The sequence below is a fragment of the Nicotiana sylvestris genome, chromosome 6 (genome assembly GCF_000393655.2).
Source record: "Nicotiana sylvestris chromosome 6, ASM39365v2, whole genome shotgun sequence".
NCBI classification, from domain to species: Eukaryota; Viridiplantae; Streptophyta; class Magnoliopsida; order Solanales; family Solanaceae; genus Nicotiana; species Nicotiana sylvestris.
This window is the reverse complement of record NC_091062.1, coordinates 73,440,292-73,460,923: the sequence shown is the minus strand read 5'-3', so window position 1 is coordinate 73,460,923 and position 20,632 is coordinate 73,440,292. Positions and strand designations below refer to the sequence as shown.

Sequence of the window (20,632 nt, the reverse complement as noted above, 5' to 3'; positions counted from 1 at the left end):
TACTGTATTAAATATGACAATTGCATAATTTGTAAGAAAAATGTATAAGTTATACCGGTGCTAATTATCCCACCCCCTATAAGGTATAAGTTATCCCGATGTTAATTTTAAATACCTGGTTTGCTAACCAAATGAAGTATTAAGGTGATATTAAATTTTTATACCAGCACTATACCTTCTTATACCCATACCAAACGACCCCTTACTGTGTAATTAGTCTTGCTTGGTGTCTGGATTTGAGTTTTTGGCGAAAAACGTCCTTTAACTATACCCATAACCTAAACTACATCCTTCACATATCATTGTAAGCAGAAACCATCTTTGTTATATCCCAGAATTAACAAGCTGCATCCTTCCGTTACTCAAAAGTTATAAAACTAACGGAATAAAGTTATTCACGTGAGATACCAAGTCTGCTTCAACGACCATTGCCGTCTGCAAATTTCAAAGTCTTCTCAACTAACTGAGCCTCTCTTCTTTTCAGAAGTCAAAACTATATCTCAGAAAGGGCTTGCATTACAGCACTCTACAAACAAATTAAAAAGAATTAAAAATGGAAATTAAACTACTTTGCACCAAAGAAATCAAAATGAGATAACGACGCAACCAGGTAATTGTCACGTATGTGCCAAACCAAATACAACTTACAATCACTCAGATGACAGAGACAACCAGTCAAGCTTTAGCTGCAAAATATATGGAATGCAATACAACTTATTATCTTGTCACTAGGCTCCTTATGACTCTCTTTGATCGGAATATGAACATACTCCAGAAGCTTTGTCATTTCCACTATTGTTAATATTTCTCGGCCTAATAATGATGAAAAAATTACTACTACAATTATATAGTTACATTAGTGTTTACCCTTAAAATGAATCCTTAAAATGAATAACAATTGAATTTATACGCGGTTTAAAGTATATGTGATTTAATTTAACACGAATGACCTAAGAATGGCAAATCATTGAATTAAAGGAAGATAAAACAATCAAACCAAACACAATGGATGATTAAGCCTCACTTTATGGCGAACACTGAAAGTTGGTTTAGATTAAGCCGGGAACGGGCTCGATTGCAATTAAACAAATAAGCAACAGAAGAACACTTTGAACAGTAATTAGAGAACAAAAATTGACTTTAATGTTTTGATATGTGTGCCAACCGTGTTCTTAAAAATAAAAAGATTCTCCCTTTATATAATAGGTGAGTTTCAATCTTAGTAGAAGTTTAAATAAGTTAAAAAAAAAAAATTTCTCTGGTAAACCGTGATACACTGTTGATACTGGGCGAGATTTGCGCCGTAATATTCGGTTAAGGGTGGATATTTTGTCCCCTTGTTTGTCCTTTCCAACTAGCTTTCCTTTAGTCTCGATTCTTTATTTTGCTTGAACCGATTCTTCCCATATTTGGTCGTGTCCGATTTTTAGCGCATCATTCATCCTTCCCGGGCTCAGATCCATAAGAGCCCTCTGCTTTATCCGAGGTCATATTAGATCGGGTTGTCCTCTCATTTCTTTACCGGAAAATCGGGATAGCTTTATGCCCGATTTTACGCGTACACAATTACTAAGATTTACTTTTTGTAAGTGCAATTATATCTTCCAACGTTTAGAGCTCCATAGTTGCAACAGTAAGCTACTTCATTTGATGTACTGTTGAGTGTATTATAATGGTGAGATTGCAGACTTCGCTATCGTGAACCCAACTTGCATGTGCGTTTTGATTGTATTTGGTTGGTGGATCACTGGATATTACTACCATTTACTTGTACCATCATTTGGTTGCAAAGAACAGAAAAGAAATATTGTGCAAAGGACTGATGATGGTTTGGATTTCTTTGTAGTGGCAAGGGGAGAACGACGAAATACTTTGGGTGGTGTGCGACGTCACGTGCAACTCATGTGAATAGCTTTATTCCGTTAGTTTTATAACTTCAGAGTAACGGAAGGATGTAACTTGTTAATATGGGATATAACAAGGATGTTTTCTATTTACAATGATATGTGAACGATGTAGTTTAGGTTACGGGTATAGTTAAAGGACGTTTTTCGCCAAAAACTCTCTGGATTTCATCACCGATCCTAGAAGGTGGTTTTTGGAACTAGGTGATGGAATATATACCACAGCGGAAGCAATAACAGAATCTTATTCACATGTAATCTAAACAACTAGCACGTATGGAGATTTTAGGATTACCTCTTGAAGCGTAAACACAACAAATCTAGGTCGTTCTCCAGTTCCTCAGTTGAAAACACACTAGCAGCTTTCCACAGTCTTCTACTGTGTTACCCAAACAATAACCGAAAAAAAGAGAATTTTGGGTGGGCAAAATTCTAGTAGAAACCGCAGTCAGAATCATGTAAAAAACGTCCAGCCCTTATATCCATATATATAGCTGCGTTTTTTAGGTCAAAACCGTTTTCAAAACCTGTTAGGTTTCCTTCTCCCACTAAGGGACGGTTTCCACGTTTTCTTTCCCACTAAGTAACAGTTTCCACTATTTTCTATTATTTAGGCACAGTAGGGACCACAGAATTTAATTAACAAGGCTTCCTATTATGATATTAATTTCGAAATTCTGAAACTAATTTCCATCATAATAAATTACGAATTATTCCACTAAAAATTCGTAATTGCACTCCTTAGTTCAATTTCGAAATTCTTCCATAAAACCTTATTTAACTCCCCATGTTAAGATTCAGATACTAATCAATCAAATTAAATTACTGACTATTTAATTTATTGATTACTTCCTTTAGACTTACACTTAACTTATTTCATGTGTCGGATACAAAATCCACCGGCCGGGTTTACACATGAAAACTTATAAGCTTTCATAAAGGAGTATCATCAATCTCAAAATTGAGACATGGATTCCATCAACTAATTATTACTTCGCCAATGTATATCATTGTTATCCAATTTACCAGGCTTATTGACTCGCGAAAGAATCTCGCCTTTTAATAAATCAAAACAACAAGTGACATACACAGCTAATAATAATTATATCAGGATTAAGAGTATAAGTACATTAAATGGACTAGAGAAATTATTTTATAAAGTCAGTATAAAATACTCATCTCTACTTGATCCGTTCAATACATACAAAATGTACTAGCACAAGAAGTTGGAATTAAACCATTCCCATAATCAAGATAAATTATATTTAATCTTGTGCTACAATCATTCCGATGATTTGTCCAATTCCATCATTAGATTGTGAACATTAACTTTTATGTCTTACAAGAACCGATGATTTAATCTTCCGTGTATAAGCTAAACTCTATACACTAAATCATCTACTATGTAAGCAATGGACGCACAAACCAACACATGATCTATTTAAAATGAAACTTTATTGAATTGAAACAAGTAAATAAATAATTGTTCATAAAGAATACTATAACAATACGCATGACTTATAGTATATTCTAACACTAGGTGCCCTTAAGCTTGTTATTATTTTATTATTAATGATAATATTTACAGTGTCACCAAAAAAAATTATATCTTGTTCTACGAACTTAACTTATACTCACTTAAATATTTAAGTGGGCGTTTGGACATAAGATTTATAAAATTCTGAGAAAAGGTAAAAAAATTTATGTAAAAATGGTATTTAAAAATTAGAGTTGTATTTGGACATGAATATAATTTTAAATTGTTTTGGAATTTTTGTGAGTGATTTGAAGTGAAAATTTTAAAAAATAACTTTTTGGAGTTTTTTAAATTTCCGAAAATTTTCGAAATATAACTTCAAGTGAAACTAGAAATTTTTCTGGACAAATAATAATTCCGAAAAAAGTAAAAAATTTCTTATAGCCAAACTGATTTCAATTGTTAGAGAAAGTAAATTTGGTATGACCAAAAAAAAAAAGCAATTTCGCTTTGGTATAACGAAAAAAAATTGGAAAATATTTCAGAAGAAATGTATCATACTATCCAATCCTTTCTAAATTTTAGCAACCATTTCAAGTGGACTATCGGAGAAAAATATAAGTGAAGAAAATATTTTCTTTAGGTATTTGGTTGCGAGTATGTGATTTATTTTTTGTAAATATTTTCCTTCATACGAAAACGTTTTTGGTCGTAGATATTATTTCAAATATTTGTAAATTATTTCATGATAAGTATTTTCTTAAATAATTTAATAATTTTTTAACTTCAACAATGACATAAAGAATTTGAACTTTGAAAAACACATTAAACAAACCAAACACATATTAAAGAGTATTTCAAGTGATCCCGATTAGGAAGCGGTTTCCAGCGCACTTATATTTAAATAAAAGCAAATGACCCGGTAGGAATTTATTACTATATATTATTTTTTTATATTTCTTGCAAAACAACAACAATAAAATACTCAGTATAATTTTATAACGGTAATGTATACACAGACCTTTCCCCTACCTTAGGTAAAGAGACCGTTTCGATATACCCTCGACTCAAGAACAGTCTTGCAAACAATAAATAAAACTAAAATAAATTTATAAAGGATGACAAAAATAATCGATCCCGATTTCACTCACATATGCATAATATCATGGAAGAAATGTTCCAAGCCCCCTACAATTGGAAACCTTTATTTAGTTCCCTCTTTATCTTCCTATGGTCCTTAATACCTCCGTGAACTTGAATATTTGATAGTCTTGACCCTCCTAGACGCTGATGTGATAAAAAGGGTGAATACACTCTCTTTTAGATACGTCGAAAGGGGAAAATCGAAAAATTAGCTTCCAAGTGGGGTATTTTTCAAATATTAATTGTCACATAATCAAATATAATGATTTATTTGTTCCAGTTGTATTTCTCGTTGTTTCTTCTTAATATACATTGCTTATTTTTGTCCCAATTGTACTTTTTTAAAAAATACAATGAATATACGTTTCAACCATGTATTTTTTATCTTTATTTTTCGGTCCAAATCTACAAAAGTAATTAGTTGAAACTCCATTTATTTTGTCAAATAAAAAGAAGATTTAGCCAAACTAATGAAGTTCAAATGTATATTTTCTACAAAAATAAAAAAATATTATGTATTTTTATTTTTATTTTATTTATTTAAACTATTGCATTTTTCTTTTACGAGTCAAATTTATAAATATTTGGTCAGAATTTTACTATTCTTAGCTAAAAATTTATTTAGCCAATATATGGAGTTCCAACAACGTACTTTTATTTTTATATTTTTTAGGTGCAATGATAATGTTCTAACTGTATATTCCTTCTTTTTCTGATCAAATATGTAAAAGTAACTTAATTAAAATATCATTATCTTTAGCTAAATAAAATATTATTGTCAAAATAACGTTGTTTCAAGTTTTTTTTTATCTTAATTTTGGCACCCAAAAAAATGATTGAAATAGTTGGTGCACTTAAAAAGATAAAAATATATATTTATTGTAAAAAAATACCACATGGACAAAAAAATTATGTGGCGGCGTGTGTGTCACACTCCCATGGATTGTGAGCGTCCAGGGGGTCAAAGCTATGAAATTGTCAAGTTTAGGGGATATTAAAGACCACATGAAGTTTAACGAGAAATTAAACAAAAATTGCCAAGTCAAGGGAACCCGAATTATTCTTGCTAATATAATTGGATCAATTACCCTTTTTTTTCAACTAAAAACTTCAACTTCAAACATTCTTTTTATTTAGTACTCCTACTATTATTATTTTTCCAAGCTTCGAAAAATCATATCCAAGCTTCCACCTAATTTAAACATCACATCCGTGCCAAAAGAGGCGACCTTAGGCGCCACAGTGGCAGGGAACCAACTCTACAATCTCAGATCCAGCGTCCGCTATCTCTCTTTTTCTACTTTCTAGGCAAGTAGGTACAGTACAAAAGAAAAATAGACAATCCACTCTAACCCCACCTTAGGAGGCTCTTAGGTCGCCTCACTCATCTTCAAAAAGCAAAAGCAGTTAAAAGAGGACAAAACATTTTCAGTTTTGTGTGTTTGTGTTATGGTGGAAAAGGGCATAATCGACATTCCTTATTCCTTTATCTCTGCTCCATGCTTTTCCTCTTTTGCTCCTAATGCTTTTGTTGAATCAATTGTATCACTAACCTCCGTCGTGTTTTTAACGGTAACGGCAGCAGCAGCAGCAGCGGTGGTTTCTGATTGAACCACCGGACTTCAAATGCCGGAGTAGTTTTTGCTTTCTCGGCCTTGGCCGGACTCGCATTGGCCGCCGCCCTTATCTATTCTACTTTGTAAAAAAAAACGGCTGAAATTTCAAAGATATTTTTACCGTAAAGGACATTACATTTATCATAGTTTTTGAAAACCCTAGAAATCTGTTTATAGAGTAAAATTCGTTTGTAAATGAAAGCTCTCAAACGAAGTCAGACTTCGTCCTCTTCAAATTCTCCTTCACCGTCTTCATCTTCACCATCGTCGTCGTCTTCAGCGTCATCGTCGTGGATTCATTTGCGATCAGTTCTATTTGTTGTTGCTTCCTCCTCACCAGCTTACTGTTCTGCCTCTGATCGGTGAGCCTCCCTTCTTTTTCACCTTTTTCACTACATCTCAGTTATTCTTCGATCTGCTTCTCAGTTTTCCTATAACTGTAGTTTTCCGATTCATCTAGCATTTTAGTTATGTTTAGTGTTATTCTATCAGATCTAGATATTTGCTCAGTTCCGGTGTCCTCCAATTTATATATGTCTAATAGTGTTAGTAGATAGATTATCTTTGTATTTGTGATTGTTTTACTGCTTTTGTTGTTTTCAGCTTGGATATCTTCCTAGCGCTTTGATTTGAACTGGTCATGATAATACGTCTTGATTTATATTAGTCAAAGGTTGAAACTTTACATCTGATCTCTATTTCAATTGTTTTACCTTGTGATAATGTGATGACATTTTTTATTTGATTTTTTGCTGGCTGTAGTCTATATTTTTCAGCTTATTTATTCGATAAAGAATCTGAAGGCATAAGAATCTGAAGACAAGAGGGGTTGCTCTGATGGTAAGCAACCTCCACTTCCAACCAAGAGTTTGTGAGTTCGAGTCTCCCCAAGAGCAAGGTGGGAAGTTCTTGGAGGGAAGGATGCCGGGGTCTATTTGGAAACAGTCTCTCTACCCTAGGGTAGGGGTAAGGTCTGCGTACACACTACCCTCCCCAGACCCCACTAAGTGGGATTATACTGGGTTGTTGTTGTTGTTGTTGTTGTTGTTGTTGTTGTTGTTGTTGTTGTTGTTTGCTGCTCTCTCATTTTTCCTTCCCTCCTCTTTGGGTGATGCAATTAGGATTGACTGTACATCCTTTAAGTTCAGAAAACCATACTGCTATTTGCTTCTGAGGATCAATTCAGCGGCAAAAGCATACAATCCAAAAGATTCACTGTATTCATATTTCTTAAATGGTGATTTTTATTTCTTTCTTTTGTTTTTTTGTTTGTGTGTGTTAGGCGGAGACTACTATTTATTTTTGTTTCCACCGGATGAAAAGGGCTCTTTCAGAATTGGGGTGTGATGTTCTTCCTTATGAAGCTCTTTTTGTTTCTTTGATTTGTTATTTAAGGGATCTTTCTGATTGTGTTTGTTCGCGTGAAATCTGAGGTATCAATTGGTAAATGCTTAGCAGATTCTGATGCTCTAGGTTAAAGGCAGAAAAGTTCTCATCCATACTGGCATAAATCCCAAGTCCCTAGGTGTAGGCGGTTGAATAAGACTCATTTAAGGGAGGAAACTAGTATGAGTTCTACCAGTTATGGCCTTTTGCAATGTGTTGTTTGAACTGCATGACTGGGCTTCTCACATTGCTGTTTCAGACAGAAGATTGCTTTTCCCTTCCAGTTCTGTTTCTTGCTAAATTTTATTTGTAGGTAACTAGCGATGCTTGCTTTAGGATGTTTCGATTTAAAAGATGCATGAATAGACTTACATCTAAATATTGCAAATCACAGCAGTCAAAGATAATACCTATGCAGAAGTATATCTATAGGTTAAGCTGTCCTGTGTAGAAGCTCAGTAATGTAATCAAATGCATTCTTGTTGAACCCTTTGTTTTCTGCCGCCCCTCTACTTTCAAGTTGTTCAGCCTCAGCTTGTGGATAAAATTGTCGAAACAGGTTGCATCTGTATCCTTGTGATATCCTCAAGTTGATCTTTTTCTTAGTTGCTCGGCTATGTGGATAAAAGCCGAATTGGGTTAATCTGCTAATCACCAGTGTACTACGACTCGACCTTTTGTTAGATAAATTTCAACTCTGCATGATTTAGTTTCAACTCGACCAGTGTGCTTCTTAGTGCATGATTCAAATCTTTGTAGTTATCTTATTTTTTTCCATGACAATTTTGTTGGCTGGGTTTCTCTTACTTCAAATAAATGCACTAAGAAGATGAAAAAGAGTTTGTTTAAGCTAATCATCTCCAAGACATAAAAATTGTGGAGTTTTGGTAATTTTAATTCCTTCTCTTTGATCTATGCTAGCAATTTTTCCCTGTCACCTTTATGCGTTTCCTTTTTATAATTGGATAGTTGAAGTTGTGAAATTGTTAATGATGCTGAATATATTTGATCTCCCAATGTTGCTACCTTGACATGTAGTTGTAGTTTTCCAAAATATTTAATCATGAAGGTGTGTCATTTCAGAGGTCATCTCAAATCACCATGGTCCCGTAGAAAAAGAAAACATGTTCTTTCACCCCTACAGTGGAGAAGCTGTTTTACACCTGATGGAAAGCTTCGTAATGGAGGAGTTAAATTTCTAAAGAAAGTCCGAAGTGGAGTGAGTTCCTGCACCTTGAAATTTGAGAATCACATTTTCCATATATCCATGTACTCCTATTTTACATATTTAAAGGGTAATAAAACTATTAATGTTTGTTTGAAAATGTGAAAGGGAAGGGAAGCAAAATGAAGGGACTGAATAGAGGGAGTCTATAAGAAAAATGATTTTCTTCCCTTGATTTGGTTAAATGTGAAAATAACACCGTTTTCTTTTGTTTGAAGTCCAAAAGAAGGGAAATGGTGAAACTGTAGATTGCTTTACTTTTCAAAATTTCTGTAAATTTCTTCCTTCTAAAAGGGAAAGAGAATCTTGTGGGGCACCTCTGTCCAAATCTTTTTCCTCTATTGTCAAACCTAACAACACAAAATTTTACCATATTCCTTTCTTTCTCTTCCTTGTTTTCCATGCAAAGGGTGGGTTTGTTTACTTAACTTGTCTCTCTTATGCAGGGAGTTGATCCAAGTATCAGGGCGGAGGTTTGGCCATTCCTCCTTGGGGTGTAAGTTTTTTTCCCCTCATACTGGTTTCTAGTATTAAGATTGGCATGGAATTTGGTGTCCATTTTAGTTGCTTTATTTTCTTGGAGATGGCGGAGTTCCGTTTTCCAGATAGATGACATTAAAGTTCCTATGAGTTCTGTGAATTAATTCGTTTGCATAGTAAGTGAGATTAATACTGCAGTTATTCTACTTGATCTTTTTAATTAATCCTCTTGTGGACCTGTTTTTACATATTGTAGGCTCCCTGTTTTCTATTGGTCTATTCTGTTTGGGTTGTTTGCTATGGAAGATTATATGATTGAAATTAATCTCTGCTCACTAAGTGTGAATAAAGCTTTTTTCATAGGTGATTTGGTGGGTTCTGAATTGCTTTTGTCCCTTTCGATCATTGCTGAGAAAGGACAGGCTCTATATAGCTTCTCTTTTTATTTTAATAACTTGATGAAGTGATGGGAAGTTAATATTTTTGGAGGGCTCGTAGAGCAATTCCGCTCGTCTTTGCATTTCTATACTTCATAACTCAAGTTTTATACTGGTGAAGTCTTGGGTGAGCACTGATAATTATTCTTTATTTGTCTTTGCAGCTATCACTTGGACAGTTCCAAAAAAGAAAGAGATACTTTAAGGAAAAAGAACAGGTACTGTTGCCAAATTCATTTGCTCTACCTGGACCAAAGTGTACAGGAAAATCCTTTTAATCTCTGTCTTTTCAGTTGACTCATAATCACCTTTCTATTATATATAGTTCAAATTTATATTTTGACTCCATAGGCCATACTCCTTATTGGTGCATACTATGTGAATGCAGAAAGGAATACCAGAGACTTCGGAGGAAGTGCTGCCAACTGCTGAGACGCAATGGTGAAACCTTTAAAATAAAAGACACTGGTGGAATTGGAAGCTATGGACATAGTGGAAATCTCATTGAAGGAATGGATTTCCCCGACTATGAAGATGTTGTTAGTGCCCTGGAATCCCTCTCTAGTGGGGAGAGGAGCCCATATGTTGAAGATTCTGACAATCAGGGCAGTATAATATTGGAAGAATTGTCCAGTTCCAAACGAGTCATGGAGCCAAATGATGTCTCTGATTCTGAGTCATCGGATTCTGATTCCTCTGCAGACCATGATGTCAGTTATACTTTCCCCTTGTTAGGAAGCATGAACAAGAATACATCTGAGGTGCCTTCTAAGGGCACTTCTCCTTCGAAGACAGAAGTCCAGCCAGAGCCCTGCAATGCAGAAGATTATGAGACATGGCAACGAATAATTCGGGTTGACGCAGTTCGTGCTAATGAAGAATGGATAGCATATTCCCCTCAGGGGGGAGGAGTATCAGATGCCCGGGCACGCTGGTCTGCGCAAGCCGTTGGATTGAAGGACTATGATCACCTAGAGCCCCCAAGGATCTTCCATGCTGCTCGGTTAGTTGCCATTCTTGAGGCATATGCGCTTTATGACCCTGAAATTGGCTATTGCCAGGGAATGAGTGATTTGCTTTCACCCATTATTGCTGTGATGACAGAGGACCATGAAGCTTTTTGGTGCTTCGTCGGTTTCATGAGGAAGGCTCGGCATAACTTCAGGCTTGATGAGGTTGGAATTAGGAGGCAACTAAATATTATTTCTAAAATTATCAAACATAAGGATTCACATCTCTATAGACACTTAGAGAAGCTCCAAGCAGAGGATTGCTTTTTTGTGTACAGGATGGTGGTAGTGCTCTTCAGGAGGGAATTAACTTTTGAGCAAACACTCTGCCTATGGGAGGTAATGTGGGCAGACCAGGCTGCTATTAGGGCAGGGATTGGGAAGTCTGCATGGAGTAGGATTAGGCTGCGAGCCCCACCAACAGATGATCTTTTGCTTTATGCAATTGCAGCATCTGTATTACAGAGGAGGAAACAAATCATTGAGAAGTATAGTAGCATGGATGAAATTTTAAGGGAGTGCAATAACATGGCTGGTCATCTTGATGTATGGAAGCTACTAGATGATGCCCATGATTTGGTGGTCACTCTCCATGACAAGATATAGACACCTTTGTTATAGTGCCTTTGTTATGATGCCCATTATTTGGTGGTCACTCTCCATGACAAGATATAGACACCTTTGTTATAGTGCCTTCCAAGATTTTATACCACTAATTTATTCTCTTTGCAATCGTCACATTTTTGTGGCGAGAAAGGACTGTATCTGACAAGTCACAACACTGCTGTTGCTACTTTTTTGGGTCAGAGATCGTACGTTCTGAAGTTGGGAAAAATCTATAATCAACTCTTCCGTGTACTAGCACTGCTATTTGCTCGGTTTCAGTGTAGCCATTATTAGAAAGCCTATGTTCCAGACTGGCTACCATGCGCAATATATATCTTTTAAGTTCCCATGTTTGACGCTTATAGTTATAGGGTCTTTCTAATAGGAAAACCAAAGTGGAGATGTGCCCATTCCCCAACTTCCTTGGGGTCAAGGAGTGCGGGGTGTGGGGTGGGAGTGGATGTGAATTGGTTGGTTTTGACTTTTGAGACGCACAGAATTGTGGTTTTTAATGTGTTAAAGAACCGCTATATCTTGCAAGGCAGAAACATTGAAAGCCTTGTAGAGTTTGACATTGTTATCCCTTTTGCGGGCAACTCGGGCATACCTCAAATCCAGTGGCAGAACATCTTCTAGAGCTGTTAGGCGCCTACATGAAAAGACCACCAGGGCCAAGCTTCCAAATGTGCAAACTGCATGAGCAATTAATCTCACAATATTAGTAACCCTTCACAGTTTCCAGCCAGAGTAGCTTCAGATTACGTTTGAATTCTAACTGCAACACTTTGCATCTACACCAGTCTTGGTGGGTAGGATTACCTTGGTTACATTTAACTGTAGGCTGGGTAGACTGTTTAGTGAATTGGCTGAGTTGCACCACAATTAGTTTACACTTGATATTCTAAAAAAATCAGGCATAAATGATGTGTGAGAAAATGAACTCGTCGCTTGCCAGTCGTATTGCAAATAATGTCGGGTTAAAACATATTGTTGGTCTTATCTACGTTTTCTCCAGATTACACATTAATATTGTCATACTGAATTGAAATAGAATATTTAGAGAAATTAAAAGCTGCAGTTCGGGGCTCTAATTCTCAAGATGCAAAAAGAGCAAATATACTGCCAAAGTAGCCCCAATAACGCCCTTAACGGTTAAAAGAGCCATTTTACGTCCATTCTAATAAAGTTGTCTGGGCGCTAAGGGCATGGGCAGAGATCATTTTCTAATTTCAAACTTAGCTTTCGAATCAATAGGCTGTCTACAGCTAACTTCTAGTAGAGACTGTTATCGTGCAGAAATTACTCATAATGAAGAAGGGCGCATCTCAAATATCATCATAAACATAAGCCAGGTAAAGTTCATTGTTTACATACAGGATGCACTACAAATGGACACTGTTGCAACTCATACAAAGTACAATAAATCAAGTTCAGATATTGCAGCTCCATAATGAACTATATAAACCAGGTGTTTCATTTGACAACTACATAAGTGCTCTGACAATCCAAATTAGAATGCAAAGGATTTACTTCTCCTTGGTATAGTGTCGCACAACAAAGGCTAAACCCAAAATCAAGAGGGGCACAAGAAACTGCAAGATTTTGATAACGAATTCCGGAGTCTTGTCTGGATTATATGGGGTTTGTTGTGGTGGGACATAAGCATGTTTCAAGGGAACTGTTGATGCATCGATTTCTCCAATGTAATATTTATCCATCATCTTTCTAGCATCATCACTATGGCCGACATCTTCAAAGTCATTTGTTGCATCTTTCCCTGTCAGACAATCAAAATTTCAGAAATCAACGCCATAGAGAAAGCCTTTATCTACAGTTAGAACCAAGATAAACTGTGTGAAATACTCGAGCATTACCTGTTGCTGAAAGCAAAACTTCATCACCACCTGGATGATCTTCCATGAATGGAGTCACATCATACACCTAGAGAAAACACCACGACAAAAATCAATATTTGTATTAAGGAAGGAGAAAATAAGAACTTAAAGCAGAGATAGAGAGACAGAGTAAGTAGCTTAAAGCAGAATGTCCATTGTCGCATCCTTTAGGTGCTCCTCAGAGTTATGCTTGTAATAGCTCTGAGTAGGAAACTGCTTTCTAACATTCCATAGCTGACTGGCTAGTAATAAAGTTGAATAAGTAACTAGTGTATTAGATGTAGGTCTTTCTTTTGCTAATCAGAGCATGTGAAGTTTATTTTATTAAGCTCAACATCTGTTCCTCAAATGAGATTAAAGGATCCTTGCTCGACGAGGTTACTCTATATTTCGTTAAAATTTAGGAGCCAAAACTGCTAATTGGAATTCAAGAACGGGCAGGGGAAGTCAGGTTAAGACATTTTGCTTCGTTAGCATAATGTAAGTCTGATGTACCTTTGCATAAAGCATACTCCTACAAGGCTTGCACCTGTGTCAGGAGTTGAGAGTCACTGAGATACATGACTGAACATGCTTCATGTGGCTAGAGATTTTCTTCTTTGGAAGTTTGGAACATGTCAACTCCTTGTCTTATAGCATTCAAAGCTATTTGGTGGAGAGTGGAATCAAGAAGAACATAACCAAAAGAACAGCTGAAGGGATGGAATGGCTCATTCACACCACAAGGCTAAAATGAGACGTAAAATGTCTCTAAGCTTCAGATGTATATCCAGTTATCTACTTATAACGATGTGAAAGTATGTATAGGTTTTATGCTATAAATTCATCAATGTAACGAGCCTGCCATCACAATATGTGATACTAGCCACCGATTTTTCTTTTTGTTTTCATTTTTTGTTTTGTTGGGGGGTTGGGGGGGGGGGGAGGGGGGATGATAGTAGCCGCTTATTATCATAGCAACAGTCATTGCCAAAATCTATCAGCACGCTGACTTTAGAACCAGAGAAAAAAGAAAAAGAACACTGGATTTATCCACCTCCGCATAAATTTCACCACCTACCTATTTCTTCCACCAGGTACCGAATAACTCTGCCCACAGGGAAGAAATTGTTAATTTAAAATTCAGTTATTTAGCTCTACTATCAACCTCTGATGTTCTAAATTGCTAATTTTTCTGGGACAAGTCACTTACCTAGACACCTGCCTTTTCTTCCCAGCCCCGAGGGAAACCTTCCAATTTATATTACTATGATAAACCTTAAGCATTTGATTATTGTTACCTTTCTCAAAAGAAAAAAGATAGATCTTAAGCATTTGAAGAAAAAAGTTATTACTTTGTCTAATATTATCAACCTCTTTGTCTATGTCTTAGTTTCAGAATTCAACTCTTCAACTAACACTATTAGCCCCAAATGAGTGCACAATGATACGAAGCACTGTATTTAATGGACAAAACGAAAATAAAACAAAACCCATCAAGAATAATACTACTAAGAAAAGTATTCACTGATTATTTGTTTGACAGGATATAAAAAGAACAGGACGGACTAATAAAGATCTAACCTTTCCGCTGATGATAAGCCAACAATCTTTGGTCTTGTTGTGTTTGGAAACCTCCTCAAATACATGTACTTTCTGATCTGAGTCCATCTCTTCCCTGCTACTCTACACCTAAATTCACCTCAATTACGTTAAACAAAGTTGATAGATTTTGCACAAAAAGTGGAATCTCTATAAACTTTGCATATACTCACGAAAGAGGACTTTATTGTCTCAGATTTTCCAAATCTAAACAATTATTCACCAAACACCTTTGATTTGACTTGACTATAAATGTGCATATATAGATGGAAATTACGATGTCGTTCCACGCCCATTGCTATGGACTCGTGTGTGCCAACCGGTAACCGGTGGTAGTTAAAAGTTGGAGCGTACAGTACTAATACTTTGAATTATGACAGCTTTGACACCGCTTTTTCTGGTTTTCTTCAACTTTCTCCAAATTTGGTGAAAAGTCTCGTGCTTAGAAAATATTTACATTAAGACATGGAAGTTGATATCCTTCATTGATTTTATATATATATATATATATATATATATATATATATATATATATATATTTTAATAATCTAAGGTTTACGCCCGTTGGAATGAATAGATTCTGTGGCTCTACAAACCACCCACTTTCCATTGAAAATGATGGCATTGCCATTAGAATATATCATTTCATTTGCCCATTGAAGCTTGTTTTTCTATTCTTCTTTTTCCTCCTACTTTCAGCAGGTTAGATAATATTCAAATACATATTATCCACGTCTAGTCCCTTAAACACTCTTCTTAATTATATAATAATGCTCAAGAGGGAGATTGACGTGTACTGGAATATCAATCCATATTGCCAGGAAGGGAAAAAAAAAAACTTATAAAATACTGAAATTATTTAGCTAAGGCCCTTTGGACAATGATATGAATCTCTCTATATATATAAGAAGCAAAGATATCATATTAACCCAAGTGGCAGCATAATAAAAAGCGACTTGACAATTTAGGATAAAGTTTATTAGGTTGGGTAATAATTAGTTTTTTTTTTAATTTAAATTTAAAAAAATTAAATTATGCATTATGTGTTGTTAATAATTAATTACTCTTTTTGATCGAATTTAAACATAACTATTTTTTTTAACGAAAATAATGATTTTTATATATTGAAAATTATTTATTCTGAAATTTATTCTATTTTAAATTGGAAATTTGCCAAACATAATATAACTTCATATATTATATTAAAAGAATGATAGTCAAGCATGAGGTCAAGCCAAATGTCATATAGAGAAAATACTACTTCGCACTTTAAAGGCAAAGTTTAACTAGATTATATGATAAAATCTAATCTATATCGATTTTATAGATTTGTATAGACAACTTGTAATTTTAAGAGTGTATCTGAACTCTAAAGCTAAAATACACAATCTTTAATATTCGTATCAGATTATAACATATTGACATTTTGTATATATTTGAATTGATATATAAATATATTTGATTTGAGATAAAGCTTATACATTTGAATCGAGAGACAAAAATATTTGAATTAATTTAAAAAATAAAAGATATTCTTCTCTATTCCTCTATTTATATTGGTCTCGCAAATCATTATCAATTCACACAAAATAAAAGATATATAATAATGAAACAATTACAAGTAACATAGTAAAAAATATATAAAATCAAAACTTCATATTAAAAGTAAAATAGAAGAAAATCTAGTTGCTTAATCCATATAATGTCGGAAAAATATTTAAATTATTGATATATTTTGTACAAAACAATAAAAGAACATATATTTTGGGCAAAGTAAAAAATCAAAATTAGTACTAACTATGAAATTATTTGGGTTATAGAATATAGATAAAATACTAAATTTAAGAAATAAAAGAAAACAAGTAAATAGTACTCAATATATATTTGATAATTTATAATTGAAGAATTAAGCAAGTTTGGAAGTGAAGCCAAGTGGTAGTTAAGCTTGATATGAAGATAATTGTAATGACCCAACTGGTCGTTTTGAGTATTTGTACTTCGCTCGGTATTTGAGGGCTCGAGTATCTCCGCATGATGTATTATGACTTGCGTAAATCGTCGGTATTGGTATTCGAGTTATTTGGAATCGATTTGGAAGAGTGAACTTCGAGAGTTGAGTACTAAGTTGGAAGAGTTGACCAAGTTTGACTTTTTAGCATTTGACCTCGAAATGGAGTTTCGTCAGTTCCATTAGCTTCGTTGGGTGATTTTGGACTTAGGAGCGCATCCGGATTGAGATTTGGAGGTCCGTAGTTGAATTTGGCTCGAAATGGCGAAAGTTGAATTTTTGGGAAGTTTGACCTGGAGTGGACCTTTTGATATCGGGACCAGATTTTAATTTCGGAAGTTGGAATAGGTCCGTAATGTCAAATGTGACTTGCGTGCAAAATTTAAAGTCAATCGGAGGTGATTTGGTAGGTTTCGGCATCGGTTGTGGAAGTTGAAGTTTCAAAGTTTATTGATTTCGACTTGAGGTGTGATTCATCGTTTCAAGGTTGTCATGCGTGATTTGAAGCATCGAGTAGGTTCGTCTTGTCATATGGAACTTGTCTGCAAAATTTGGCGCCATTCGGAGTTGATTTGATATGGTTCGGATGCTCGGTTGTAATTCTAGAAGTTCTTGAAGTTTAGTTGGATTTTCATGCGTTTTAGCATTCGATTCGTGGTTTTAGAAGTTATTTGGATGATTTGAGCGCGCGAGCAAGTTTGTGTTGTATTTTTAGACTTGTATGCATACTTCATTTGGAGCCCCGAGGGCTCGGGTGAGTTTCGGAATGATTTTTTTCATAGTTCTTGATCGCTGGTATTGGTAGCTTCGCATTTGTGATGTATTTGTCGCAAATGCAGCAGCCGCAATTGCGAAGCAACCATCACAATTGCGAAGTCTGGGCTGCTGGACAGAGTTTGCATTTGCGAAGGACTCTGTCGCATTTGCGAAACTTCTGCCATCGCATTTGCGAAGTATGGGTCACAATTGCGACCTAAGCAGTAAGCCTTCCAGTTCGTATTTGCGATACAGTGTTCGCATTTGTGAGGGTCGCATTTGCGAACCCCCTGTCGCAAATGCGACATCTGCAACCTATTAAGTGCTGAGAATTCCGAGTTTTTGATTCATTTTTCATATTTTTGATCCCTAGCTTCGAGGTGAGGCGGTTTTGAGAGAGGATTTTCATACCAAAACATTGGGTAAGTATCTTTAATCAATTTTCAACTATATTTTATAATTTTATATAATATTTAACATCAAATTCATGGGCAATCTATGGAAAAATTTGGGGTTTTGTCAAAGTTTTGAAAAATAAAAATTTGAGATTTAAGCCTCGAATAAGACTCGGATTTGAAAACAAAATACATATTTGGACTCATGCGGTTATGGGTAGTCAAGACCTACCCTTGGACCCGTGTTTTGACCAGGCGGGCCCAGGGTTTGACTTTTGTTGACTTTTTAGAAGTTGAATAAAAATCATAACTTTATTAATTAAAATAGTTTTCTCTTGAATTGTTCGGTGTGTTCAAGTCATTATTGGCTAGATTGAGTTGAGCGGAGGCTAATTTGTAGAGGAAAAGGCTAAGTTGAGTGTTGAGTTAGCCGAATCGAGGTAAATGTTTTGTCTAGCTTTGTTGAGGGAATTTTTCCTCCTATTTGTCATTGTTTGCTATATGCGGGGGTGATACATATATGAGGTGACGAGCGTATATGTATGTACCAGAGTTAATCATGCTCGAGGGGTGGATTATGTTATAGTTGTGTGTGTAGAATTTTGTGACATTCTGCTTAATGCCTTACTTGACTCTTAGATACTAAGGACATAATATTAAATGATAAATATCAAGACTTAGTTTGTTATAACTTGATCAAACTTGATGGAAAATGTAAGAATGCATTGATGTGTCTAATTTAGTCAACTCTATGCAAAATTATTACTACATTACTACAACTGATATTCTTGAGATGCTAAACTCTATACTTGTGTTGTGGATCATTTATGAGATTCGTGGAAGTATTTGAATAATACGGTTCTTGAGGGTTGTTGAACCATTGTTGACTTGAAAAGTAGTGATTGGAAATTGTTTGGAATATCCGTTAAACACTCTCCTTGATGTCAGTTATGCTTCCTGCCTTGTTCGTTACTGTTACATATATGCTTGGTAAGGAAGTGTAAAGCACGGAGGATGATGTCGTGCCATTGTTTATACATTATCATGTGAGGGAGAGTGTAAACCACGAAGGGTGATGCCATGCCACATTATTGATAGTAAAAGCATGAAGGTTGATGCCGTGCCACATTATTGAGAGTAAAAGCACGAAGGGTGATGCCGTGCCATATCATTGAGAGTAAAAGCACGAAGGGTGATGCCGTGCCATTATATTTATATTGTTATGCTTGTATGTTATTGTGAGGTTATGGCACGAGGGGTGTTTTCGTGCAAGTAAGGACGAGGGACATGCATTATGATGTGATATCTGTTTCCCGTGTATATGTTTGTGCCCTTACCTTGAGCTGTCATTGTTGTATTTGCATATTTTGTGTGACTTGTCGTTATTGTCCGGTACTTGACTTTTATCTCAATTGTTGTTGCACTATCCATATCTTTTGCTTTCTTAACTTGCAGATACCATGCCTATTTTCTGCTTTTATAAATATACTCATGTTGTATCTATTCTGTTGCACTTTCGTTTAATCCTTCCACCATGCTAGTCATTCATGCTCTTACTTGTTAACTTGCAAAGATCATGTGTTTCCGTCTTAATTGATATATTTGTACTTAGGCCTCCAATATGCTAGTTAATTGAAGTTGATACTCCTTGTTTTCCATTTGTTGTTATTAATCACGTGCTTCCCGCTTAGTTCTTTACTGTGACCCACATGCGCATCCTTGCCCACCATTGTTACTTGCGTATTTCTTGCTTAGTAATTCCAATTATTATTGTGCTCCTGTGATATGGTTGGCTCTGTTACATCATTTGTAAAGATGAGTTGAACGCACGGGGGGTGTTGTCGTGCTAATTGAATTGTTGCATAAATTTATTTATACATGGTGAGGAATGAGATAAAAGCACGAAGGGTGTTACTGTCACGACTCGAATTTCCACCCTCGAGAGTCATGATGGCACCTACTAGTAAAAGCTAGGCAAGCCGGCCATTTTACCTTTTCCATTTTTAAATTCTTTAGCAGTTGTAAATTAATATTGCATAATCAGCGGAAATAATAAAGCAGAAGAATAAAATGTAACAATTTAATATTAATACCGATAAAAACATAAACCAAAAGCTACCCGGATCTAGTGTCACAATTTCACAGACTGTCTAAGAATACTACAAATAAGGGTCTGAAAGATAGATACAAGCTGTTTCAGAAATACATAGGAGAAACAGTATAAGAAGATAGAAGGAGACGCCAAGGCCTGCGGACGCCTGCAGGACTACCTCGAGTCACTTGATGGACTGAAGCAGCAATCTCACAGTGGCCCAAAAACTGCAGCACTGGGATTTGTACGCAGTGCAGAGTGTAGTATCAGCACAACCGACCCCATGTGCTGGTAAATGCCTAGCCTAACCTCGGCAAAGTAGTAACGAGGCTAGGACACGACTACCAAATAAACCTGTGTAGTTAAATCATATACAGCGAAAAAATAAAGGCAGAAATTTACAGTTAAGGATGGGAGAGGGAAACATGCTGTGGGGAACAACAAGTAACAACCGAAAGACAACAGATAAATGTAAAGAACACCATAATTCAATTATCAACAAGAATCAGAAATAAAAAACAAGTGCATGATATCAGCCTTTGTGCTTTTACTCTTGTCCTCACTATAAGAATCAATATAATCGACACGGCATCACCCTTCGTGTTTTTACCTCACATAATC

General features: G+C 35.6%; 2 protein-coding genes across 2 annotated transcripts; one reads left to right on the top strand and one right to left on the bottom strand.

Moving 5' to 3' along the window:
• The first annotated feature begins 5,718 nt into the window (after positions 1–5,718).
• LOC104243420 (rab GTPase-activating protein 22-like) lies at positions 5,719–11,944 on the top strand. Its single transcript, XM_009798599.2, has 5 exons — positions 5,719–6,502; positions 8,610–8,745; positions 9,198–9,247; positions 9,833–9,886; positions 10,057–11,944. Exons 1-5 carry the CDS (start codon positions 6,336–6,338, stop codon positions 11,282–11,284), a joined length of 1,635 nt encoding a protein of 544 aa, XP_009796901.1. The 5' UTR covers positions 5,719–6,335; the 3' UTR covers positions 11,285–11,944.
• A 663-nt stretch (positions 11,945–12,607) lies between these two features.
• On the bottom strand, positions 12,608–15,069 carry LOC104243421 (cytochrome b5-like). Its single transcript, XM_009798602.2, has 4 exons — positions 14,934–15,069; positions 14,743–14,850; positions 13,159–13,225; positions 12,608–13,061 (listed from the first exon to the last, which is right to left on the bottom strand). Exons 2-4 carry the CDS (start codon positions 14,827–14,829, stop codon positions 12,811–12,813), a joined length of 405 nt encoding a protein of 134 aa, XP_009796904.1. The 5' UTR covers positions 14,830–14,850; positions 14,934–15,069; the 3' UTR covers positions 12,608–12,810.
• Between the last annotated feature and the right edge of the window lie 5,563 nt (positions 15,070–20,632).

Excerpts from the sequence above, each read along its gene's own strand:
- LOC104243420 (XM_009798599.2), top strand. The coding sequence starts at position 6,336 with ATGAAAGCTCTCAAACGAAGTCAGACTTCGTCCTCTTCAAATTCTCCT. Across the intron at positions 6,503-8,609 it reads TACTGTTCTGCCTCTGATCG|AGGTCATCTCAAATCACCAT; the intron begins GTGAGCCTCCCT and ends GTGTCATTTCAG. Across the intron at positions 9,248-9,832 it reads TGGCCATTCCTCCTTGGGGT|CTATCACTTGGACAGTTCCA; the intron begins GTAAGTTTTTTT and ends TTGTCTTTGCAG.
- LOC104243421 (XM_009798602.2), bottom strand. The coding sequence starts at position 14,829 with ATGGACTCAGATCAGAAAGTACATGTATTTGAGGAGGTTTCCAAACAC. Across the intron at positions 13,226-14,742 it reads GGCTTATCATCAGCGGAAAG|GTGTATGATGTGACTCCATT; the intron begins GTTAGATCTTTA and ends TGTTTTCTCTAG. Across the intron at positions 13,062-13,158 it reads AGTTTTGCTTTCAGCAACAG|GGAAAGATGCAACAAATGAC; the intron begins GTAATGCTCGAG and ends ATTGTCTGACAG.